General features: G+C 43.5%; 1 protein-coding gene across 1 annotated transcript in view; it reads left to right on the forward strand.

Moving 5' to 3' along the window:
* Positions 1 to 10,332: 10,332 nt before the first annotated feature.
* The window catches only part of LOC135507799 (protein PAT1 homolog 1-like), a 29,077-nt gene continuing 12,499 nt past the window's right edge, over positions 10,333 to 26,910 (forward strand). Inside the window, exons 1-6 of the mRNA XM_064927464.1 lie at positions 10,333 to 10,441; positions 12,650 to 12,752; positions 23,489 to 23,988; positions 24,394 to 24,474; positions 25,993 to 26,205; positions 26,598 to 26,705. Of these exons, the coding sequence (XP_064783536.1) occupies positions 10,427 to 10,441; positions 12,650 to 12,752; positions 23,489 to 23,988; positions 24,394 to 24,474; positions 25,993 to 26,205; positions 26,598 to 26,705 (1,020 nt within the window). The 5' untranslated portion in view covers positions 10,333 to 10,426. The remainder of the gene's footprint in view (positions 10,442 to 12,649; positions 12,753 to 23,488; positions 23,989 to 24,393; positions 24,475 to 25,992; positions 26,206 to 26,597; positions 26,706 to 26,910) is intronic.

The raw sequence follows: 26,910 nt of genomic DNA on the forward strand, positions 1-26,910 counted from the left end.
AAATGTCAGTGATTAATTAAATATAATAACTTTGAATATTTGCATACAGGTTTAGTCGTTTTAAGAGTTTGTCATGAAAATCTATCGTTTCAACAATATTTTATATGCTTGTACTGTATATAACGCCATGTTCGATGTTTTATGTAGAAGTATATTTGTATAGACTACTACACCTAATATGTATAAACTACTACACCTAATAATGATACAACACCCGTTCTGCCAGTCACATTCTGTTAAAGGTCCCCAAAGCACGCACATCCCTGGATCGCTCCTCTTTTCAGTTCGCTGCAGCTAGCGACTGGAACAAGCTACAAACAAACACTCAAACTGGACAGTTTTATCTCCATCTCTTCATTCAAAGACTCAATCATGGACACTCTTAATGACAGTTGTGGCTACTTAGCGTAATCGACTATTGTCTCTACCTTCTTGCCTTTGTGCTGTTGTCTGTGCCCAATAATGTTTGTACCATGTTGTGCTGTTGCCATGTGTTGTGACCATGCTGTATTGTCATGTGTTGCTGCCATACTATGTTGTCATCTTAGGTCTCTCTTGTTGTAGTGGTGTGGTGTCTTTCTTGTCGTGATGTGTGTTTTGCCCTATATTTCTATTTTTAATCCCTGCCTCAGTCCCCACAGGAGGCCTTTTGCCCTTTGGTAGGACGTCATTGCAAATTAGAATTTGTTCTTAACTGACTTGCCTAGTTAAATAAAAGTTAAAAAATATATAATATGGTAATAATAATAATATAGAATAGTAGAGGCATTTTAATTTAACTGAATTAAATTATTCTCTGGTCTGTTGAAACCAAGATTGAACACTTTGGCTGGATTGCCAAGCATCACGTCTGGAGGACGTTGGTGGCAGCTTCATGCTGTGGGGATTTATTTCATTGGCAGGGACTGGGAGACTAGTCAGGATCGACAGAAAGATGAACGGAGCAAAATACAGAGAGATCCTTGATAAGAACCTGCACCAGAGCGCTCAGGACCTCCGACTGGGGGTGAAGGTTCACCTTCCAACAGGACAGTGACTCTAAGCACACAGCGAAGACAATACAGGAGTAGCTTCAGGACAAGTCTCTGAATCTCCTTGAGTGGCCCAGCCAGAGCCCGGACTTGAACCCGTTCGAAAATCTCTGGAGAGACCTGGAAATAGCTGTGCAGCGACTCTCCCCATCCAACCTGACAGAGCTTGAGAGGATCTGTGAGAAGAATGTGAGAAACTCCCCAAATACAGGTGTCCCAAGCTTGTAGTGTCATAACCAAGAAGACTAGAGTATGTAATCACTGCCAAAGGTGCTTCAACAAAGTACTGAGTAAAGGGTTTGAATACTTATGTAAATGTGATATTTCAGTTTTGTTTTTTTTATGTGCAAGAATTTCTCAAATCCAGTTTTTGCTTTGTCATTATGGGGTATTGTGTGTAGATTGATGAGTGAAAAAAAACGATTTAGTCAATTTTAGAATAAGGCTGTAACACAACAAAATGTGGAAAAAGTTAAGGTCTGAATACTTTCCAATTGCACTGTATATACTGAATCTACTTCCTATTGACATTGCTTCTGTAGCTCATCTCACTGCACACACAACAGTTAGAGCTAAGTTCACTAGAGATGATAGATTTAGTTTCATTCAGAATGTTTCTCTTGTAGGCATATATACATACTGTATCTCTTCATAATTTAGGCAAAAATGTGTGACCTCATCAACCACTTCCACTCGTCCATGACGTCAGAGAGCGAGACCCCTCTGCATCCTGTGCCAGACACCGTTGTGCTGTGAGATGTTGGTGGCCATTTTAGAAATCACTGTTGGGGGAGAGTGTGTAGGGATAGATACTCTGATGCAAATATACACTCACTTTTAGCTTGTTCAGATCGGGTTGAAGAACAATCAAAATGGTGAACACTCAGAAGCAATCAGAGAGGTTGTTCATAAGCTATGGAAGCTGTGTTTTCTACAACTGGAGAGAGGAAGCCTCATATTCAGCGAGAGCGATATGAAGGAACACGGAATCGACGGCTCCAAAAGTTCCACATTCCACAGGTTGTGTAGGCCGCTCATTGCAGGGTGTGAGATGTACCTGGAGGAAATGTACCACTTTGCTCACGCTGCATTCAAGACTACCTAGCTGCTCTGCACGCGTTTCTCACCTACACAAACAAAAGGAGAAACCTACTACTCCAACCTACTACAATCTTTACTACAATTATACTACAATCAATAATATCTTATTGATTAAAAAAAGATGTAAAAACATAACATTACATTTCACATTTTAGTCATTTAGTATGTCTATCAGTTTTGCACATCGAGAGACTGAAATCTTTTCCCATTCCTCCTTGCAAAACAGCTCGAGCTCAATGAGGTTGGAAGGAGAGCATTTGTGAACAACAGTTTTCAGTTCTTTCCACAGATTCTCGATTGGATTCAGGTCTGGACTTTGACTTGGCCATTCTAACACCTGGATATGTTTATTTTTGAACCGTTCCATTGTAGATTTTGCTTTATGTTTTGGATCATTGTCTTGTTGGAAGACAAATCTCCGTCCCAGTCTCAGGTCTTTTGCAGACTCCATCAGGTTTTCTTCCAGAATGGTCCTGTATTTGGCTCCATACATCTTCCCATCAATTTTAACCATCTTCCCTGTCCCTGCTGAAGAAAAGCAGGCCCAAACCATGATGCTGCCACCACCATGTTTAACAGTGGGGATGGTGTGTTCAGGGTGATGAGCTGTGTTGCTTTTACGCCAAACATAACGTTTTGCATTGTTGCCAAAAAGTTCAATTTTGGTTTCATCTGACCAGAGCACCTTCTTCCACGTGTTTGGTGTGTCTCCCAGGTGGCTTGTGGCAAACTTTAAACAACACTTTTTATGGATATCTTTAAGAAATGGCTTTCTTCTTGCCACTCTTCCATAAAGGCCAGATTTGTGCAATATATGACTGATTGTTGTCCTATGGACAGAGTCTCCCACCTCAGCTGTAGATCTCTGCAGTTCATCCAGAGTGATCATGGGCCTCTTGGCTGCATCTCTGATCAGTCTTCTCCTTGTATGAGCTGAAAGTTTAGAGGGACGGCCAGGTCTTGGTAGATTTGCAGTGGTCTGATACTCCTTCCATTTCAATAATATCGCTTGCACAGTGCTCCTTGGGATGTTTAAAGCTTGGGAAATCTTTTTTTATCCAAATCCGGCTTTAAACTTCTTCACAACAGTATCTCGGACCTGCCTGGTGTGTTCCTTGTTCTTCATGATGCTCTCTGCGCTTTTAACGGACCTCTGAGACTATCACAGTGCAGGTGCATTTATACGGAGACTTGATTACACACAGGTGGATTGTATTTATCATCATTAGTCATTTAGGTCAACATTGGATCATTCAGAGATCCTCACTGAACTTCTGGAGAGAGTTTGCTGCACTGAAAGTAAAGGGGCTGAATAATTTTGAACGCCCAATTTTTCAGTTTTTGATTTGTTAAAAAAGTTTGAAATATCCAATAAATTTCGTTCCACTTCATGATTGTGTCCCACTTGTTGTTGATTCTTCACAAAAAAAATACAGTTTTATATCTTTATGTTTGATGCCTGAAATGTGGCAAAAGGTCGCAAAGTTCAAGGGGGCCGAATACTTTCGCAAGGCACTGTATGTTTTTATGATCAAACCACTTCTCGTTAGCCATAAGGCATACGCCCCCGCCCCTCTTCTTACCAGAAAGATGTTTGTTTCTGTTGGCGCGATGCGTGGAGAAACCAGCTGGCTGCACCGACTCCGATAGCGTCTCTCCAGTGAGCCATGTTTCCGTGAAGCAAAGAACGTTACAGTCTCTGATGTCCCTCTGGAATGCTACCCTTGCTCGGATTTCATCAACCTTGTTGTCAAGAGACTGGACATTGGCGAGAAGTATACTAGGGAGTGGTGCACGATGTGCCCGTCTCCTGAGTCTGACCAGAAGACCGCTTCGTTTCCCTCTTTTACAAAGTCGTTTTTTTGGGTTGCCGGCTGGGATCCATTCCATTGTCCTGGGTGAAAGGCAGAACACAGGATCCGCTTCGCGAAAGTCATATTCTTGGTCGTACTGATGGTGAGTTGATGCTGCTCTTATATTCAGTAGTTCTTCTCGACTGTATGTAATGAAACCTAAGATGACCTGGGGTACTAATGTAAGAAATAACACTTAAAAAAACAAAAAACTGCATAGTTTCCTAGGAACGCGAAGCGAGGTGGCGATAAAAAACAAGAGAGATTACATTTTTTGCTATAATGTAGGGAGTTGTACATCTTAATACATTCAACTGAAATGTGTCTTCCACATTTAACCCAATCCATATACTTAGATTAGAAGTGCCCTTCCAAGAAGGATCAAGGTCATTGGCCACAGAAGTGACATCAAATCTCGTTATATGTACAATATCTTTGATTGGACTGATGATGTCAACATCATACTTTCACAATCTTAACTTGCAGTCATCAGCATGACTCATGAATCAAGTCTACTGGTAAGTCCTTTTTAATCCTTGTCATATGAAGAGAAAATATAGATAAAACGTATCAGTGCTCATTGGGGCGGTAGGGTACCCTAGTGGTTAGAGTGTTGGACTAGTAACCGGAAGGTTGCAAGTTCAGATCCCTGAGCTGACAAGGTACAAATCTGTTGTTCTGCCCCTGAACAGGCAGAACTGTTCTTAGGCTGTCATTGAAAATAAGAATTTGTTCTTAACTGAAGGTGAATAAAATCATCCATTGGACACAAACATTACATGAAATGGAACAATGAATTGTTTGGAAGGAATTGGTGACAGTGGCAAACCAGAAGTCAGACTGGGAAAATATGTTTTGAACGGTCATCCAGAATTCTAAATATTTTTCTTTGATACAAATTTGCCAACGGAGGACTGCCGCACAACAAGGTGAGTCCAAAAATGTCTTATATGCTGCTGCTGCAAAAATGATGCAATATGCCAGGGAGATATGGTCAGCCATATCAGCTATGTTTTTTTTAAAGGTTGTAAATGAGGCTGAATGAATTGTTTCGCTGCCAGACAAGGCTCCGCTGATAGCCAGGTGTAGCAGTGGTAAGGATTCACTCCATTTTGCTGGAAAGAAAGCTCTGCTGTTGGGACGGCTTTATGAAGGCCCAAACAGTTTGTGGGCACCGCTTGTCGCTGTTATAGTGCAATTAATGTATTGTTTAGCGTTGTGTATTGGCTTTGCAGGCATGCATCTAAAAAAAAATTGTTTGTCCAATTTGTAAGTCGCTCTGGATAAGAGCGTCTGCTAAATGACTTAAATGTAAATGTAAATGTAATGTTTGCTCCATCAAGATTTACATGCACATAGTCATGTTCATAACACACTGTTGCATAGGTAAACCCTATGCACACACAAGCAAGGACACACACACACACACACACACACACACACACACACACACACACACACACACACACACACGCACACACACACACACACACACGCACACACACCCATACAGTGCTTGACTTGGGGAGCTCACCAGAGCTGAGAACCAGGACCTCAAATTTTCCACTGCTTGAGCTCCTGTTCCTCTTATAGAATATTTGCTCAAAGGTATTGTGGCGCTCCAGCACCTAAATATGAACAGTACCTGCACCGAAAATGAATATCAACACTGATTTTGGTCTGTCAAGCACTGTATAGACATACACAGACACAAGAGGCTGCCTCTTCACTACTTTTTGAAGATGTGGTGGCTCGTCTGCGACTGTGACAGATTGATTATTCACATAGTCTTATGCAATGGACTGATTGTTGCCTAGGTAACAGGTGAGAGGGAGGGACGACCATGGAAGGGTTCATCAGGCTGAGGAAACCACATTGAAAATTGTCATAAGAACCCTGCTCAGGACTATGTGAGTTTTCATGTCTGCATTAGCTTTACTGTAGAGTACGGTGCGTGCCCAATAGTGTTTCAGGTTACTTTGAAGGCAAGATTCAAATGTATGTCAATGGACCTTACCTTGCACCTAGTCACATATAATAATACATTGCATGAACTTAAACGTTGTGGTAAATCGTGCGTCGCAGTCAATTCAATTCAATTCAAGGGGCTTTATTGGCATGGGAAACATGTGTTAACATTGCCAAAGCAAGTAAGGTAAACAATAAAAATGAACAGTAGACATCACACATACAGAAGTTTCAAAACAATAAAGACATTACAAATGTCATATTATATATATATATATATATATATATACAGTGTTTTTACAATGTACATATGGTAAAGGACACAAGATAAAATAAATAAGCATAGATATGGGTTGTATTTACAATGGTGTTTGTTCTTCACTGGTTGCCCTTTTCTCGTGGCAACAGGTCACAAATCTTGCTGCTCTGATGGCACACTGTGGAATTTCACCCAGTAGATATGGGAGTTTTTCAAAATTGGATTTGTTTTCGAATTCTTTGTGGATCTGTGTAATCTGAGGGAAATATGTCTCTCTAATATGGTCATACATTGGGCAGGAGGTTAGGAAGTGCAGCTCAGTTTCCACCTCATTTTGTGGGCAGTGAGCACATAGCCTGTCTTCTCTTGAGAGCCATGTCTGCCTACGGCGGCCTTTCTCAATAGCAAGGCTATGCTCGCTGAGTCTGTACATAGTCAAAGCTTTCCTTAATTTTGGGTCAGCCACAGTGGTCAGGTATTCTGCCGCTGTGTACTCTCTGTGTAGGGCCAAATAGCATTCTAGTTTGCTCTGTTTTTTTGTTAATTCTTTCCAATGTGTCAAGTAATTATCTTTTTGTTTTCTCATGATTTGGTTGGGTCTAATTGTGCTGCTGTCATGGGGCTCTGTAGGGTGTGTTTGTGAACAGAGCCCCAGGACCAGCTTGCTTAGTTAAGAAATCAAATCAAATCAAATCAAATTTTATTTGTCACATACACATGGTTAGCAGATGTTAATGCGAGTGTAGCGAAATGCTTATGCTTCTAGTTCTGACAATGCAGTAATAACCAACAAGTAATCTAACTAACAATTCCTAATCTACTGTCTTATACACAGTGTAAGGGGATAAAGAATATGTACATAAGGATATATGAGTGAGTGATGGTACAGAGCAGCATAGGCAAGATACAGTAGATGGTATCGAGTACAGTATATACATGTGAGATGAGTATGTAAACAAAGTGGCATAGTTAAAGTGGCTAGTGATACATGTATTACATAAGGATGCAGTCGATGATCTAGAGTACAGTATATACGTATGCATATGAGATGAATAATGTAGGGTAAGTAACATTATATAAGGTAGCATTGTTTAAAGTGGCTAGTGATATATTTACAACATTTCCCATCAATTCCCATTATTAAAGTGGCTGGAGTTGTGTCAGTGTGTAGGCAGCAGCCACTCAATGTTAGTGGTGGCTGTTTAACAGTCTGATGGCCTTGAGATAGAAGCTGTTTTTCAGTCTCTCGGTCCCAGCTTTGATGCACCTGTACTGACCTCGCCTTCTGGATGATAGCGGGGTGAACAGGCAGTGGCTCGGGTGGTAGATGTCCTTGATGATCTTTATGGCCTTCCTGTAACATCGGTTGGTGTAGGTGTCCTGGAGGGCAGGTAGTTTGCCCCCGATGATGCGTTGTGCAGACCTCACTACCCTCTGGAGAGCCTTACGGTTGAGGGCGGAGCAGTTGCCGTACCAGGCGGTGATACAGCCCGCCAGGATGCTCTCGATTGTGCCTCTGTAGAAGTTTGTGAGTGCTTTTGGTGACAAGCCGAATTTCTTCAGCCTCCTGAGGTTGAAGAGGCGCTGCTGCGCCTTCTTCACAATGCTGTCTGTGTGAGTGGACCAATTCAGTTTGTCTGTGATGTGTATGCCGAGGAACTTAAAACTTGCTACTCTCTCCACTACTGTTCCATCGATGTGGATAGGGGGTGTTCCCTCTGCTGTTTCCTGAAGTCCACAATCATCTCCTTAGTTTTGTTGACGTTGAGTGTGAGGTTATTTTCCTGACACCACACTCCGAGGGCCCTCACCTCCTCCCTGTAGGCCGTCTCGTCGTTGTTGGTAATCAAGCCTACCACTGTTGTGTCGTCCGCAAACTTGATGATTGAGTTGGAGGCGTGCGTGGCCACGCAGTCGTGGGTGAACAGGGAGTACAGGAGAGGGCTCAGAACGCACCCTTGTGGGGCCCCAGTGTTGAGGATCAGCGGGGAGGAGATGTTGTTACCTACCCTCACCACTTGGGGACGGCCCGTCAGGAAGTCCAGGACCCAGTTGCACAGGGCGGTGTCGAGACCCAGGGTCTCGAGCTTGATGACGAGCTTGGATGGTACTATGGTGTTGAATGCCGAGCTGTAGTCGATGAACAGCATTCTCACATAGGTATTCCTCTTGTCCAGATGGGTTAGGGCAGTGTGCAGTGTGGTTGAGATTGCATCGTCTGTGGACCTATTTGAGCGGTAAGCAAATTGGAGTGGGTCTAGGGAGTCAGGTAGGGTGGAGGTGATATGGTCCTTGACTAGTCTCTCAAAGCCCTTCATGATGACGGAAGTGAGTGCTACGGGGCGGTAGTCGTTTAGCTCAGTTACCTTAGCTTTCTTGGGTACAGGAACGATGGTGGCCCTCTTGAAGCATGTGGGAACAGCAGACTGGTATAGGGATTGATTGAATATGTCCGTAAACACACCAGCCAGCTGGTCTGCGCATGCTCTGAGGGCGCGGCTGGGGATGCCGTCTGGGCCTGCAGCCTTGCGAGGGTTAACACGTTTAAATGTTTTACTCACCTCGGCTGCAGTGAAGGAGAGACCGCATTTTTCCGTTGCAGGCAGTGTCAGTGGCACTGTATTGTCCTCAAAGCGGGCAAAAAAGTTATTTAGTCTGCCTGGGAGCAAGACATCCTGGTCCGTGACTGGGCTGGATTTCTTCCTGTAGTCCGTGATTGACTGTAGACCCTGCCACATGCCTCTTGTGTCTGAGCCGTTGAATTGGGATTCTACTTTGTCTCTGTACTGACGCTTAGCTTGTTTGATAGCCTTACGGAGTGAATAGCTGCATTGATTGTATTCAGTCATGTTACCAGACACCTTGCCCTGATTGAAAGCAGTGGTTCGTGCTTTCAGTTTCACACGAATGCTGCCATCAATCCAAGGTTTCTGGTTAGGGAATGTTTTAATCGTTGCTATGGGAACGACATCTTCAACGCACATTCTAATGAACTCGCACACCGAATCAGCGTATTCGTCAATGTTGTTATTAGACGCAATATGAAACATGTCCCAGTCCACGTGATGGAAGCAGTCTTGGAGTGTGGAGTCAGCTTGGTCGGACCAGCGTTGGACAGACCTCAGCGTGGGAGCTTCTTTTTTTAGCTTTTGTCTGTAGGCAGGTATCAGCAAAATGGAGTTGTGGTCAGCTTTTTCGAAAGGGGGGCGGGGCCGGGCCTTATATGCGTCGCGGAAGTTAGAGTAACAGTGATCCAAGGTTTTTCCGCCCCTGGTTGCGCAATCGATATGCTGATAAAATTTAGGGAGTCTTGTTTTCAGATTAGCCTTGTTAAAATCCCCAACAACGATGAATGCAGCCTCCGGATAAATGGTTTCCAGTTTGCAAAGAGTTAACTCTTTAACTCTTTAACTCTTCTCCAGGTTCATCTCTCTGTAGGTGATGGCTTTGTTGTGGAAGGTTTGGGAATCGCTTCCTTTTAGGTGGTTATAGAATTTAACAGCTCTTTTCTGGATTTTGATAATTAGTGGGTATCGGCCTAATTCTGATCTCATGCATTATTTGGTGTTCTACGTTGTACACGGAGGATATTTTTGCAGAATTCTGCGTGCAGAGTCTCAATTTGGTGTTTGTCCCATTTTGTAAAGTCTTGGTTGGTGAGCGGACCCCAGACCTCACAACCATAAAGGGCAATGGGCTCTATGACTGATTCAAGTATTTTTAGCCAAATCCTAATTGGTATGTTGAAATTTATGTTCCTTTTGATGGCATAGAATTCCCTTCTTGCCTTGTCTCTCAGATCGTTCACAGCTTTGTGGAAGTTACCTGTGGCGCTGATGTTTAGGCCAAGGTATGTATAGTTTTTTGTGTGCTCTAGGGCAACAGTGTCGAGATGGAATTTGTATTTGTGGTCCTGGTGACTGGACCTTTTTTGGAACACCATTATTTTGGTCTTACTGAGATTTACTGTCAGGGCCCAGGTCTGACAGAATCTGTGCATAAGATCTAGGTGCTGCTGTAGGCCCTCCTTGGTTGGTGACAGAAGCACCAGATCATCAGCAAACAGCAGACATTTGACTTCAATCTCTCCCCGTGTGCGTACTCGTGCACATAGACTTGGCCGCGATCACGCGAACCCCAATGCTGCGTAATTTGCGCGCCGCCTTCCACCAGAGACACTTGGGTGAATTGTACCTTTCACGGATTGAAGATACATGTTCCGTTTTCAGGTGAGCAGTGTTTAGATTACATCTGGCAATTTCTCTACACATTTTAGCTCGCGTTCCCTCAAGACGAGTTGAAATGTGGCCATTTTCTGGAGGATTTTGCCTTTTACTTATCGACTCTTGTTGACAAAATTCCTCCGTGCGGCCTACCAAGCTTTCCCTGGCTAATTGTCCCCGGCACCTTGTCCCCCACTGTCACCGGCCTGGGTGTTCAGTGAACGGAGTATGGACATGGCTGTCGGGCTCAACATTTTACCTTAAAAGAAAAGTACTAAAGAATGCTGGATTTTTATTAGGAAATGTTCCAAGTACGATACTATCGACGTGGATCCCGTGTGATGTAACCTAACTAGCTAGTTTGCGCAGCCTTCCACGTTAGCTAGCTTTTTTGGTTCGCTATTTTGTCTGGGAAACTTGGTCTTGATAGGTGATAAGATGGCTAGCTAGGTCGCTAGCTAGGTGGCTCATGTTTGACAGTACATTATAAGGTTCATAAGTATAATTGCTATGCTAATTTTCTTTGAAATGGAAATACAGTGTATTGTTGACAAGTGAGTCGATTGATAAAGCCAAGGTGATTTGGATCACTCTGCCTGTGAAATGCTGGACTGTTCTTCTCCAAGTTATCTTCTAAACTAACGTTAACATTTTCATTGACGTTAATGTCTTAACAGTAACGTTATATCTTTGGGCTAGTTACTTCAAAACTAGCGGCACCAATCAATCTAGTTGCAGAGGTAACTAGCTGGCAGCATTGACCTCCCCCATCCACGTGGGTTCACGAAATACTCACAATATAATATATATATGGTTCTAATCATTCGCTATCAAATTGAGGGAAATCTGTCATTTCGTTCAAATCAAATGTTATTTGTCACATACACATGGTTAGCACATGTTAATGCGAGTGTAGCGAAATGCTTGTGCTTCTAGTTCCGACAATGCAGTAATAACCAATAAGTAATCTAACTAACAATTCCTAAACTACTGTCTTATACACACAAGTGTAAGGGGTTAAAGAATATGTACATAAAGATATATGAATGAGTGATGGTACAGAGCAGCATAGGCAAGATACAGTAGATGGTATCGAGTACAGTATATACATATGAGATGAGTATGTAAACAAAGTGGCATAGTTAAAGTGGCTAGTGATACATGTATTACATAAAGATGATATAGAGTACAGTATATACGTATACATATGAGATGAATAATGTAGGGTATGTGAACATTATATTAGGTAGCATTGTTTAAAGTGGCTAGTGATATATTTTACATCATTTCCCATTATTAAAGTGGCTGGAGTTGAGTCAGTGTGTTGGCAGCAGCCACTCAATGTTAGTGGTGGCTGTTTAACAGTCTGATGGCCTTGAGATAGAAGCTGTTTTTCAGTCTCTCGGTCCCAGCTTTGATGCACCTGTACTGACCTCGCCTTCTGGATGATAGTGGGGTGAACAGGCAGTGGCCCTAACTTCCGGCGCCGACAGAGATGGCCGCCTCGCTTCGCGTTCCTAGGAAACTATGCAGTCATTTCGTTCCTATTGTACCCAGAGCCTCATCTGCGGATGAAGTCAATAATTTTTGCTTTGCTTGAGGAGCTTGCTAAGAAACCTGCCTTGACTATAATTATCTAAAAAAGGATTTTTGACATTTGTTGAAAAACAAAATTTTGCATGAGGAAAAACAACATTCTAGACTTAGTTCTTAAATCTTTAAATTTCTTGACCTCATCACCTCCCCTCCCTTCAACAACAATCAATATCTCTTGTTGCTTCTCTTTCTGTCCCATAGCTCCTTTCTGTCATCCTTCCATATCTCTATCATACCTTCTTTCTCCTATCCCTCTCATCCCTCCCTCCTTACTCTCTCTCATCCCTCCCTCCTTACTCTCTCTCATCCTTACTCTCTCTCATCCTTACTCTCTCTCATCCTTACTCTCTCTCATCCTTACTCTCTCTCATCCTTACTCTCTCTCATCCTTACACTCTCTCATCCTTACACTCTCTCATCCTTACTCTCTCTCATCCTTACTCTCTCTCATCCTTACACTCTCTCATCCTTACACTCTCTCATCCTTACTCTCTCTCATCCTTACTCTCTCTCATCCTTACTCTCTCTCATCCTTACTCTCTCATTCCTCCCTCCTTACCCTCTCTCATCCCTCCCTCCTTACCCTCTCTCATCTCTCTCTGTTCTCTCTCCCTCCAGTCCATTGATGAAGATTGTACCCTGGAGAAGGAGGAAGGGCTGGTAGAAGAAGAAGATGAGATTGACCAGTTTAATGACGACACCTTCGGAGATGGGGCCATCGGTGAGTCACTTGCCCGTCTTTCACCAACTGACTGACAAAACACATTAAACTGAATAATATAACAAAATATTAATATTTTATACAACTAAAATTAAATATATACTAGCAAACCGGGCCTGAAAACTAACAAACTAAACGGAATAAAAAAATAAAATGGACAAATCTAAAATAATAAACTTGGGCCATTGGATGTCCCCTTTAGCCTTGTGAGTGAAATGCCCTCTGTATAATCGCAAATACAACTCGCACACTTTACAGTTTTGGAAACATTTGAAGCGTAACTTTCAAATGAACATGGGGGGGGGGAATGTAAAATACAAAAGATGCACTTTCTGTATGCAGTTTAGCAAAGTTGCGCCCAGCTGTGTTTTGAGTAACAACACCTGCTTCTGACCGGAGAAATGGAAATGCAAACGCAAGGTGAGAGGATGTTTGGTACCTCGGTGGGAGGGCTGTTTTACAGCCGGATGCAACTTTGCTAAACCGCTTACAGTAAGTGTAGCTTTTGCATTTGAAAGATTATTTCTCGCTGCTACTAAAGTTAAGTTCCAACGGTTTCTTAAAGGGTAAGCAAGGATTACGTTAAAATAAAGCGTCAGTATTGTGGTTCACATGGAGCATCTGAGACCCCCCCCCCCCACCCCCATGAGTTCTCGAAAGCTGTTTAGCCTAGGCTGAAGCTGCTTTTGAGAAACGGTCCCATAAAGAATAGAAAGTTCACGCACGGTAACGTTTTCTGTTTTGTAGGACTGTCTCAACTAAAACAAATTTCTGTTCGTTCGACCAATCGATGAAATCAACTATGTGTAGGCTACTGAGCTTGTCTGATGTTTTGAGCACGCTGATTAAATAATTTAGATACGCAAAGGAAGCGAACCTGTTCCCGACTCTCTCTCCCGCCGCTGCGTCTGGCCTTCGCAGATTCTGCTGTTACGCTCCTAATAGGCTACACCAGGCATCGGCAGCCAATTCCATTTGGAGTGCCAATTTATCTTACCATTTCTACCGATCTGCGTGCCAGTTGTGATTTTTATATGCACCTTTTCGTGGAACAGTTTAATTTATAATAAAGTCTTCATATCTCAGTCATTATGTGGTAAATCAAAATTCTTAAAGTAAATTCTATAGCCGTTACAAACTATGTAAAAATATCCTACAAGAGCCAACAAATCAAAACATTGCAGCCAGCAGGTAAAGAATATTCTATAAATCCCAATGGTTAGGTATGGCCTGTCTGCCACGAACTTGAAACATTGTATCAACTATTAATAACTTGGGTCTCTTGAAGCTGGCATGAGCAAACATGCAACAATGCATAAAATATTCTGTACCCTCACTTTCCTGCTCCAGACAGACATAGCTGTAGGCTGTTTTGTGCAGGGGATAAGAAGTAATCAGGTAGGCCTATTTTATGATTTCCACCAGATCAGAGCATGACATTTTATTCCCCCTTTCATGCTGAGTGGCTATCAAAAGGAGAGAGCTGGGGAACTATTGTCATTCTCAATGGATGTAAAAACAGACTGTTTACTTGCTGTTTGAAGTGAAGAGAAAATTGCTTTGAAGTTCAACAGTGGTGGTGAGTTAAGACAATCAGAAATCTTATCAGATCTCCAAATGGGCACATTTATAGGCCTACATTTATGCACAGGATAGGGAGCCTGGGCCTACTTCTATGAATAATCAGGTGCGCGTCCTTACTGAACATTGACAGGAGCGCTACAAACAAATGACAATGTATACATTAACAACTCCTAAATGGAATGAAACAAACCAACTTGTTCCTCACAAGTGTAGCCTAGATTGTGCAGTCTGCAAAATAATGTGACCACTCCTACAATGAGAATGGTAAAAGATTGTAATAATAATGTATTGAATGCATTAACATATATTACTGTAACCAAACAAACATTGTAGATTAGAATTATGGGAATTTATGGGAAATCTACAAATGATGGTACTGGTGTGCCATCCCCACGGCTTCCGAAATACATTTGTCCACTGAGACAGGTGTGAATCAGACAGGTGTCTCGTGCCATAAAAAAAAGATATACAGTACCAGTCAAATGTTTGGACACTGTTAGAATTGCGTCAATTCGAATCTGGTATCAGGATAAATATGACAATGAGTCACCGATTGTATACTATGTATTTTTTATTAGCTAAGCAATAAGTGGTATATGCAATTTTCGTATATACGGGCTCTCTGTCCCACCTCGCAGGGCAAATAGAGAACTGACAAGATGTATGTAAACAGTATTCTTATACTGTGATAGGCCAACAGACAGGTTGGGACAATGTCTATCACAGTAGAGACTGGGCGTGGTTTAGACTCACCCAGCCTATTATTGATTGTTGTCGTACGCGCTGGTACCAGCCCCCGAGCGCTCCAGTTGATAGATGTAACTTGCTGTGAAGAATATCTATGCGCTCCTGCTCGATACCGTTATCTCGCACCTGGCTCCTGTTATCTAACAAAAGACCGCTTGTTCTCGCAACTCCACGCTCTGAATGTGCCACCCCCCACCTCATTGCACAGTTCCTGTCTTCATGCTACTCTGTACTTTTCCATCACGAGAAAGGCCCATGGCCCTGAAACTGTTAACAATGTTTCAAGTCAGCTATGTTGCATAACACATACATACATCCACACAAGCCAACAGCAGAGAATATTCAATCACATATATGGTAACAGGCTATAGTGCATAACACAGAATCCTCATAACACCTACTCATTCAAGGGTTTTTATTTTATTTTTACATTGTAGAATAATAGCGAATACATCAAAACTATGACATAACAGATGTTAAAATGGCGCCAACAGATAGGGCTGCCGTGCTTCTCGCTCTTAGGAAACTTTGCAGTATTTCGTTTGTTTTGTGTAATTTCTTACATTATTAGGCCAGAATTGTTTTGTGCTATTACATACAGCTGTGAAGAACTTTTGGATATCCGTGTGGCTGTAACTCACCAGCATTACGACCAGGAATTTCTCTAATCGGATCCTTTGTTCACACCCCAACGGGCAATTGAAATGATTCCAGAGGCTGACCCAAAACACTGCCTGTGGAGGAGAGGTACTCAGAGTGGACTTCTAGTCCGGCTCAGGATGCGTGCACACCGACTACCGCTTCCAAGTATATTACTCACTAATGTTCAGTCTCTGGATAATGACATCAAGGATGGTAACATCCTCTGTTTCACGGAAACATGGCTCTCTCGGGATATACTGTCTGAGTCCTATAGCCAGTTGGGTTGTCAGTTCATCGTGCAGACAGGAATAAATATTGCTCCGGGAAGGAGGACGGGTTTATATGTTTCATGATTAACTACTCATGGTGTGATTGTGATAACAACATACAGAAACTCAAGTCCTTTTGTTCTCCCGGCCAAGAATACCTCACAATCAAATGCTGACTGCTATTGACTATTCAACGCTGGTCTGACCAATCGGAATCCACGCTTCAAAATTGTTTTGATCACGTGGACTGGGAATATGTTCAGTGTAGCCTCCGAGAATAACATTGACGAATACACGGCCACGTGACTGAGTTTATCAGAAAGTGTATAGGAGATGTTGTACCCACTGTGACTATTAAAACCTACCCTAACCAGAAACCATGGATAGATGGGAGCATTTGTGCGAACCATCACATTTATACATGGCAAGGTGACTGGGAATATGGCCGAATACAAACAGCATAGTTATTCCCGCCGTAGGCAATCAAACAAGCGACATGTGAGTGTAGAGACATAGTTGAGTCACAATTCAATGGCTCAGACACGAGATGTATGTGGCAGGGTCGACATATTTTCACCAAGTACAAAGGGAAAACCAGCCACGTTGTGGACACCATCTTCCTTTCTTCGCCTGCTTTGACGATAACACACTGCCACCGATGCGGCCTGCTACCATGGACTGTGGGCTCCTTCTCCGTGGCAGACGTGAGTACCACTTTTAAGCATGTTAACCCTCGCAAGGCTTCCGGCCCAGACGACATCCCGAGCCGTGTCCTCAGAGCATGCTCAGACCAGCTGGCTGGAGTGTTTACGGACATATTCAATCTCCTTATCCCAGTCTGCTTCAAGTTGGCCACCATTGTTCCTGTACCCAAAAAAGCAAAAGTAACTGAACTAAATGATTACCGTCCCGAGCACTCACTCCTGTCATCATGAAGTGCTTTGAGAGGCAAGTCAAGGATCATATCACATCCACCTTACCTTCCACCCTAGATCCACATCAAGTTGCTTACCGCCCAAATAAATTCACAGACGACGCAATCACACTGCCCTATCCCATATGGACAAGAGGAATACCCATGCAAGAATGCTGTTCATTGACGAAAGCTCAGCATTCAATGCCATAGTACCCTCCAAGCTCATCATTAAGCTCGAGGCCCTGGGTCTGTCCACGCCCTGTGCAACTGGGTCCTGGACTTCCTGATGGGTTGCCCCCCCAGATGGTGAAGGTAAAAAACACCTCCACTTTGCTTATCCTCAACACCGGGGCCCCACAAGGGTGCGTGCACAGCCCCCTCCTGTACTCCCTGTTAACCCATCACTGTGTGACCATGCACGCCTCCAACTCAATCATCAAGTTTGCAGATGACACAACCATAGTAGGCCTGATTACGAACAATGACGAGACAGCCGACAGGGAGGAGGTGAGGGCCCTGGGAGTGTGGTGCCAGGAAAATAACCTCTTGCCCAACGTCAATAAAACAAAGAACTTCAGGAAACTGTAGATGGAGCACCCCCCGAGCCACATTGACGGGACTGCAGTGGAGAAGGTGGAAAGCTTCAACTTGCTCTGTGAACACATCTCTGACAAACTGAAATGGTCCACCAACCCAGTGTGGTGAAGAAGGCGCAACAGTGCCTTTTCACCTGAAACCCTCAAACCTTTACAGATGCACAATTGAGAGCATTCTGTCAGGCTGTATCACCGCCTGGTATGGCAACTGCACTGCACACAACCGTAGGGCTCTCCATAGCGTGGTGTGGTCTGTTAAATAGCCATCACTAGCACATTAGAGGCTGCTGCCCTATATACAGTGGAGAGAACAAGTATTTGATACACTGCCGATTTTGCAGGTTTTCCTACTTACAAAGCATGTAGAGGTCTGTAAATTTTTATCATAGGTACACTTCAACTGTGAGAGACGGAATCTAAAACAAAAATCCAGAAAATCACATTGTATGAATTTTAAGTAATTAATTTGGATTTTATTGCATGACATAAGTATTTGATCACCTACCAACCAGTAAGATTTCCAGCTCTGACAGACCTGTTAGTTTTTATTTAAGAAATCCTCCTGTTATCCACTCATAACCTGTATTAACTCCACCTGTTTGAACTTGTTACCTGTATAAAAGACACCTGTCCACACACTCAATCAAACAGACTCCAACCTCTCCACAATGGCCAAGACCAGAGAGCTGTGTAAGGACATCAGGGTTAAATTGTAGACCTGCACAAGATTGGGATGGGCTACAGGACAATAGGCAAGCAGCTTGGTGAGAAGGCAACAGCTGTTGGCACAATTATTAGAAAATGGAAGAAGTTCAAGATGATGGTCAATCATCCTCGGTCTGGGGCTCCATGCAAGATCTCACCTCGTGGGGCCTCAATGATTATGAGGAAGGTGAGTGATCAGCTCAGAACTACACGGCAGGACCTGGTCAATGACCTGAAGAGAGCTGGGACCACAGTCTCAAAGAAAACTATTAGTAACACACTACGCCGTCATGGATTAAAATCCTGCAGCTCATGCAAGGTCCCCCTGCTCAAGCCAGTGCATGTCCAGGCCCGTCTGAGGTTTGCCAATGACCATCTGGATGATCCAGAGGAGGAATGGGAGAAGGTCATGTGGTCTGATGAGACACAAATAGAGCTTTTTGGTCTAAACTCCACTCACCGTGTTTGGAGGAAGAGTACAACCCCAAGATCAACATCCCAACCGTGAAGCATGGAGGTGGAAACATCATTCTTTGGGGATGCTTTTCTGTAAAGGGGACAGGACGACTGCACCGTATTGAGGGGAGGATGGATGGGGCCATGTATCGTGAGATGTTGGCCAACAACCTCCTTCCCTCAGTAAGAGCATTGGAGATGGGTTGTGGCTTGGTCTTTCAGCATGACAACGACCCGAAACACACAGCCAGGGCAACCGAGTGGCTCCGTAAGAAGCATCTCAAGGTCCTGGAGTGGACTAGCCAGTCTCCAGACCTGAACCCAATAGAATATCTTTGGAGGGAGCTGAAAGTCCGTTTTGCCCAGCGACAGCCCTGAAACCTGAAGGATCTGGAGAAGGTCTGTATGGAGGACTGGGCCAAAATCCCAGTGTGTGCAAACCTGGTCATGAACTACAGGAAACGTATGATCTCTGTGGATATATTGAAGCAACATCTTAAGACATCAGTCAGGAAGTTAAAGCTTGGTCGCAAATGGGTCTTCCAAATGGATAATGACCCCAAGCATACTTCCAAAGTTGTGGCAAAATGGCTTAAGTACATCAAAGTCGAATTATTGAAGTTGCCGTCACAAAGCCCTGAGCTCAATCCTATAGAAAATGTGTAGTCAGAACTGAAAAGGCATGTGTGAGCAATGAGGCCTCCAAACCTGACTTAGTTACACCAGCTCCGTCAGGAGGAATGGCCCACAATTCACCCAACTTATTATGGGAAGCTTGTGGAAGGCTACCTGAAATGTTTGACCCAAATGAAACAATTTAAAGGCAATGCTACCAAATACTAATTGAGGGTATGTAAACTTCTCACCCACTGGGAATGTGATGAAAGAAATAAAAGCTGAAATAAATCATTCTCTCTATTATTATTCTGACATTTCACATTCTTAAAAGACATTGGTGATCCTAACTGACCGAAGACAGGGAATTTTAACTAGGATTAAATGTCAGGAATTTGAAAAACTGATTTTAAATGTATTTGGCTAAGGTGTATGTCAACTTCCGACTTCAACTGCATATTGGTCATGACTCCCGAGTGGCGTACAATGGGATTGCCTTGTAGTTCTCCAGCTGTATCCTCTGAAAGCAAGCGAGGTTCAAGGGGAGGGGGCAAAGGATGGGCCGCAGAGCTACACACAGAAGACGGACCTAGCCCATTGGGGGACCCCACCCCTCCACACTGGGTAGCACAGAGCAACACATTTTAGGGGCATTGCACTATTAGTGGTGCTGACTAGGAAAACGTTCCTGCTGTTTTATTCTGTAAGTGCCAGTCTGCACGTTCAAATAAAACAATGTAACTAAGAATGACATCTTAATGCTTTCGTTAATAAAATAATGGTAAAAAATACTCTTTCAAAATGCCTATTTAATTAGTTATGGATCCATAACAAATTACTATGGGAATAAATCACTGAATTACAGAAATATTGGAACAATGTTGTTTAATGAAGGTAAACAAATGGTTGCTTACTGGAAAATACTCTTTCAAACACAGTCACGTTGTACAATGCCATTATGCCTATTAGCAGGTAGCTGGACAATAGACTTGCCTACAAGGAGGGTGGAGGGAGAATTCTATCGTCAAATGTATTTCTTAGTTAGGTTGGCTGTATCACAACCGGCCATGATTGGTTGCAATTTCAGTTTAATCCACCATAAAAAGTAGACCTCATAAGGGAGAGGGTCTGGGCACCCCTGGTCTAACCTATTCTACTATATTTAACATCGCCCAACTATTTCTATATTCTTAATTCCTTTACTTTAGATATGTGTGTGTTGTGAAATGTAGATATTACTGCACTGTTGGAGCTAGAAACAAGCATTTCACTACACCTGCAATAGCATCTGCTAAACACGTATATTTGACAAATACTTTTGATTTTGATTTATTGAATTATGTAGTAACCAAAAAAGTGTTCAACAAATCAAAATATATTTGAGATTCTTCAAAGTAGCCACCTTTTGCCTTGATGACAGCTTTGCACACTAGGCATTCTCTCAACCAGCTGCATGAGGTAGTTACCTGGAATGAATTTAGTCCTGTGTGGCTCAGTCGGTAGAGCATGGCGCTTGCAACGCCAAGCGTCGTGGGTTCGATTCCCACTGGGGCCACCCATATGTAAAAGTAGTGGCCCCAGCCGACTTGTAAGTCGCTTTGGACAAAAGCGTCTGCTAAATGGGATATATTATATATATTTATTTAAATTAACAGGTGTGCCTTGTTAAAAGTTAATTTGTGGATTTTCTTTCCTCGATGCGTTTGAGCCAATCAGTTGTGTTGTGACAAGGTGGGGGTATACAGAGAAAGCCCTATTTGGTAGAACACCAAGTCCATATTATGGCAAGAACTGCTCAAATAAGCAAAGAGAAATGACAGTCCATCATTACTTTGAGACATGAAGGTCAGTCAATCTGGAAAATGTCAAGAACTGCAGTCTCAAAGAGCATCAAACGCTATGAGGAAACTGTCTCTCATGAGGACCACCACAGGAAAGGAAGACCCAGAGGATAAGGTCATTAGATTTAACAGCCGTAGAAATTGCAGGCCAAATAAATGCTTCAGAGTTGAAGTAACAGGCACATCTCAACATCAACTGTTCATATGAGACTGCGTGAAACAGGCCTTCATGGCCGAATTGCTGCAAAGAAACCACTACTAAAGACACCTTGGGCCAAGAAACACGAACAATGGACATTAGACCGGTGGAAATCTGTCCTTTGGTCTGATGTCAAAATTTTTGGTTCCAACTGCTGTGTCTTTGTGAGACGCAGATTAGGTGAATGGATGATCTCTGCATGAGTGCTTCCCACCGTGAAAGGAGGTGTGATGGTGTGGGTGTGCTTTGCTGGTGACACTCAGTGATTCATTTATAATTCAAAGGCTCACTTTACCAGCATGGCTTCCACAGCATTCTGCAGCGATACGCCATCCCTTCTGGTCTGCGCTTAGTGGGACTATCATTTGTTTTTCAACGGGACAATGACCCAACACACTTCCAGGCTGTGTAAGGGCTATTTGGCCAAGGAGGAGAGTGATGGAGTGCTGCATCAGATGACCTGGCCTCCATAATCACCTGACCACAACCCAATTGAGATGGTTTGGGATGAGTTAGACTGCAGAGTGAAGGGAAAGCAGCCAACAAGTGCTTAGCATATGTGACAACTCCTTCAAGACTGTTGGAAAAACATTCCAGGTGAAGCTTGTTGAGAGAATGCCAGGAGTATGCAAAGCTTTCATCAATGCAAAGAGTGGCTACTTTGAAGAATCTCAAATATAAACATGTTTTGTTTAACTTTTTTTTTTGTTTGTTGGTTACAACAATATGTATTATTTCGTAGTTTTGATGTCTTTACTATTCTACAATGTAGAAAAGAGTAAAGGGGGAAAACCCCTTGAATGAGTAGGTGTCCAAACTTTTGACTGGTACTGTATATTTTAGACTGCTCAACTACAAAAAATCTTGGTTGATCAACAGCCTATCGACCAAAAAGTAGACTAAATGGGGTCAGCTCTACTGTTTTGAGACACATGGTCAGCTTAGCTATAGCATGTCGTTTGGTGGCATACTAACAAGCATGAAAGACTGAGCCAACCACAAACTTTTCTTGTTCTGAATGACATAAGCACAGAAGGCGTTACCATCTAATGAAGCACCTCCGCAACGTTTTTGTATTTTCTCGCCAGCAGAAGTGAGCTCCTTTGTCGGTGACTCTTTCGTCCGCGCCCATGTGTGCGCGATTGGCACTAAACGGCTGCTGGGTGTTTTCATACGATTCTGTGCGTCGGATTGGACACCTAGTCCACTGCACAATTGTGTAGGCTATTGCGCAACACCCAACAGCATTTTTCTTTCCATTATTCATGACGTTTAGAATGACGACAAATGAGTCGTCTAGTGGGCTTTAAAAAAAAATATATCAGGTCATGAAAGTTTTTGTCCTAGATTTATTGTTAGCCCCAATGTATATCTCCTTTTAATGTCAATTAATACATGGTGGACAGTTGAATTGTGAATGTGACTTTATTAAATTTGAATAATGTGAAAAACCTGATGGTGAGAGCCCAGTAACAAATTGACTGTTGTAGTCCCCTTAAACATGAGCTGTTACATTATCTCTAAAATCACGATGTCTCCATTTCTATAATTGTGTCTTTTGAAAAATTGAAACATCCAAAATGTCAGCCTTTGACCAGAATTGTTTTCCTGCATGAACGGTTGTATTTTCATAACTGATCAAAATATGCTATGTTTTACTGTACATACATACATAATTTACCCATATGAACTTATTTTAGGCCATATAAAGTACAGCTATACATGACTTGACTGGAAAGCATCAAACGGATGCATTGTTTCACATTTTCTTCGTAAACTACTCAGGAACAGGCAATAGGCTACAGCACGTAGTACATTCCACAAAAGCATAATTTACACTATGCAAATCTGCACTGCACACACTATATCCAACATATATCCAAGCCTTTTCTGCATACAATACACGCAGGGTATTCAAGTCTGTTTCTGCTTTAGCTAGCTTCAATGCTGTGGTCATGGTAAAATCTCTGTCGTGCCAATTTAGCCAATGACAAAGGAATTGCCTAAAGCAGAAACACACTGGCGCCGTAGGTTAATTATAAGTATCGGCCTTTACCTCATCGCTAATGTTAACATTCACAGTTAATATCCCCCATTTGTCAGTCAGTCTTTATTACTTGGATGGATGACACCTGTGATAATGGAATGATGTATTACCTCCTACAGACGATGACTGGCAGGAGGAGCACAAGCGGCTAGCCGAGCTCGAAGAACAAAAGAACGATGGACTCGGAGGTTTAGGGCTAGGGACACTAGGGATGGGGGGAATGGGAGGAGGAAACGCCTCCACTGCTCACCTTCCTCCTCCCGCCAGTCGCGTCCCCCATCCGTCTTCCCTCCCACCACCACATCACCCCCTTTCTTCGATGCCCCCTCCGGGCCTGGAGGAGAGGGGGGGAGGCGACCTAGCCGAGTCCCTAGCCATGTTGATTCTCGGGGCGGACCCGGCCATCGCCAGTGTGGGGGGTCCAGCCGGGCCTGATGACCGGTCCACTGGTCTCCCTCCTCCCCCTTCCATTCCCCAGCAGCATCACCACCCCTCCCAGCTCCCTCCCCACCACCAGCTGACCCCGTCTGGGCTACCCCCCGACCCACCGCATCTCTCCCTGCTTAGCTACCAGCAGCATCAGCACCTTCTACGACGAGGGGCAGCCCCCATGCAACAGGTGAGACAGTCTAGTATGTTATACTGTAGTAATGCTGCAGATCATTGTATCTTGTGCAGTGGTTCTCAAACCTCTCCTGGGTACCCCCAGCCGTTCCATGTATTTGATCTATGCCAGAGTTAGGCACACCTGACTCAACTTGTCAACTAAATAGCAAACTCTTGACTAGGTGAATAACGTGAGCTGGTTCAGAGCTACAACATAATTTTGAATTGTCTGGGGGTCGCCAAGGAGAGGTTTGAGAACCACTGATCTTGTATTCTGTAGCTCTAAATGCTGCAGAACAACGTTATAGTTTCCTTTTCCAAAACCTATCAGCTCGTTCAATGAGGGACGATTATTATGCATCACTAGGGGAGCGGTGCCTTCTGACACTCTTTCTCTTCCTCTGCCTCTTTATTTCAGATGAACTCTCACAATATCTGGGAGAACAACTTGGGATTCGGGCCTGTGAGCATCACCCCTGGACTAATCACTCAAATGGAGGTAAGACACCTGCCTGCTTTGAAACGGGCTGTAACGGGGGATGTACTTCCTGAAATTGTCAAATAAGAACACTGCTTTTCGGTTACCTTGTAACGTTGTGCCTTGCTGAATGTGGCCCAGTACTTTACATGAAAAACAACATACAGTGGGGCAAAAAAGTATTTAGTCAGCCAAGTTCTCCCACTTAAAAAGATGAGAGGCTTTTAATTTTCATCATAGGTACACTTCAACTATGACAGACAAAATGAGGGAAAAAAATCCAGAAAATCACATTGTAGGATTTTTAATGAATTTATTTGCAAATTATGGTGGAAAATAAGTATTTGGTCACCTACAAACAAGCAAGATTTCTGGCTCTCACTGACCTGTAACTTCTTCTTTAAGAGGCTCCTCTGTCCTCCTCTCGTTACCTGTATTAATGGCACCTGTTTGAACTTGTTATCAGTATAAAAGACAACTGTCCACAACCTCAAACAGTCACACTCCAAACTCCACTATGGCTTAGACCAAAGAGCTGTCAAAGGACACCAGAAACAAAATTGTAGACCTGCACCAGGCTGGGACGACTGAATCTGCAATAGGTAAGCAGCTTGGTTTGAAGAAATCAACTGTGGGTGCCATTATTAGGAAATGGAAGACCTACAAGACCACTGATAATCTCCCTCGATCTGGGGCTCCACACAAGATCTCACCCCGTGGGGTCAAAATGATCACAAGAATGGTGAGCAAAATTCCCAGAACCACACGGGAGGACTTAGTGAATGACCTGCAGAGAGCTGGGACCAAAGTAACAAAGCCTACCATCGGCAACACACTACGCCGCCAGGGACTCAAATCCTGCAGTGTCAGACGTGTCCCCCTGCTTAAGCCAGTACATGTCCAGGCCCGTCTGAACTTTGCTGGAGAGCATTTGGATGATCCAGAAGAAGATTGGGAGAATGTCATATGGTCAGATGAAACCAAAATAGAACTTTTTGGTATACTCAACTCGCCGTGTTTGGAGGACAAAGAATGCTGAGTTGCATCCAAAGAACACCATACCCACTGTGAATCATTGGGGTGGAAACATCATGCTTTGGGGCTGTTTTTCTGCAAAGGGACCAGGACGACTGATCCGTGTAAAGAAAAGAATGAGTGGGGCCATGTATCGTGAGATTTTGAGTGAAAACCTCCTTAAATCAGCAAGGGCATTGAAGATGAAACGTGGCTGGGTCTTTCAGCATGACAATGATCCCAAACACACCGCCCGGTCAACGAAGGAGTGGCTTCATAAGAAGCATTTCAAGGTCCTGGAGTTGCCTAGCCAGTCTCCAGATCTCAACCCCATAGAAAATCTTTGAAGGGAGTTGAAAGTCTGTGTTGCTCAGCAACAGCGTCTGACTAAATACTTTTTTGCCCCACTGTAGCTGGCGCATTTGCCCTCTGAATGACTTAACAGATCTTGTTTAAGCCAATTGTATTAATTATTGATTGTAGACTTTATTGATCCAAAAGTTAAACTCCATTTCTTCTTTCCAGGACAGTCCACTTATGTCTATCATCAAAGAAGTGGGGCTGCCCAATCGGCCTCCGCCAATGATGAGCGAGGATGGGCGGGACTTGTCGGAAAGGGCCCCCCCGCCTCGCTCGTCCTCTCCCGTGATTGGTAGCCCACCAGTGAGGGCTGTGCCTATCGGGACTCCTCCCAAGCAGCCGATGAGTCATGCTATGAATCATCATCATCATCAGCAGGTCAGTGGGAGAATTCTGCCCTCCCACTTATATTTTAAATAGTTATTTGTGTAATTTTGGCTTTTTCTTGTGAACTGTGTATGCCCATGTCAGTGTAGTTTTGTATAACATGGCATTATTCTGCAGAAGTAACTACGGTTCATTGTAACTACTGTTCAAACTTCCAGTTCATGGGCCACATCTGGCCCCCGAGTCACTACGTTAGCCCACGGGCCTGGAGTTTGAAACCACTCTATTAGACTATTAGTAACTGCTTGGTGTTATCCTCCTGTTTCTGCCTCTACTCTCTTCCTATCTGTTGCAAAGCTGGAGTTAACCCTCTCTCTGTGTACAGTTAAAGGCTAATGAGTTTTATTGAAACCCTCTCGCTCTCTCTCCTGTGTGTGTTGCAGATCCACCACCCCACCGCCGTTCATGTGCGAGCCCCGGTCCACCACCAACACCGCTACCCCCCTTCCTTCCCTGAGCGCATCTCTCCCAACACCCTCTTAAACATCGCTGTGAGTCCTACCTCTCCGGCTTTCCCTTACTTTATTAGGTGGGACATGTGAAGTTGTGGAATGTGAAGTGTTTTTATTTTGTTGGTCTGTTGTGGTGTTTTTGACCAATTGTTGAATGAGTGTTGACTTCTCATGGTCAGTTACTTCTGTGAGGGTGGATATATAAACACAAAATATTAATTATTCCATAGCAGCTAGCTTGGTT

Source organism: Oncorhynchus masou, chromosome 21, assembly GCF_036934945.1.
Source record: "Oncorhynchus masou masou isolate Uvic2021 chromosome 21, UVic_Omas_1.1, whole genome shotgun sequence".
NCBI lineage: Eukaryota > Metazoa > Chordata > Actinopteri > Salmoniformes > Salmonidae > Oncorhynchus > Oncorhynchus masou.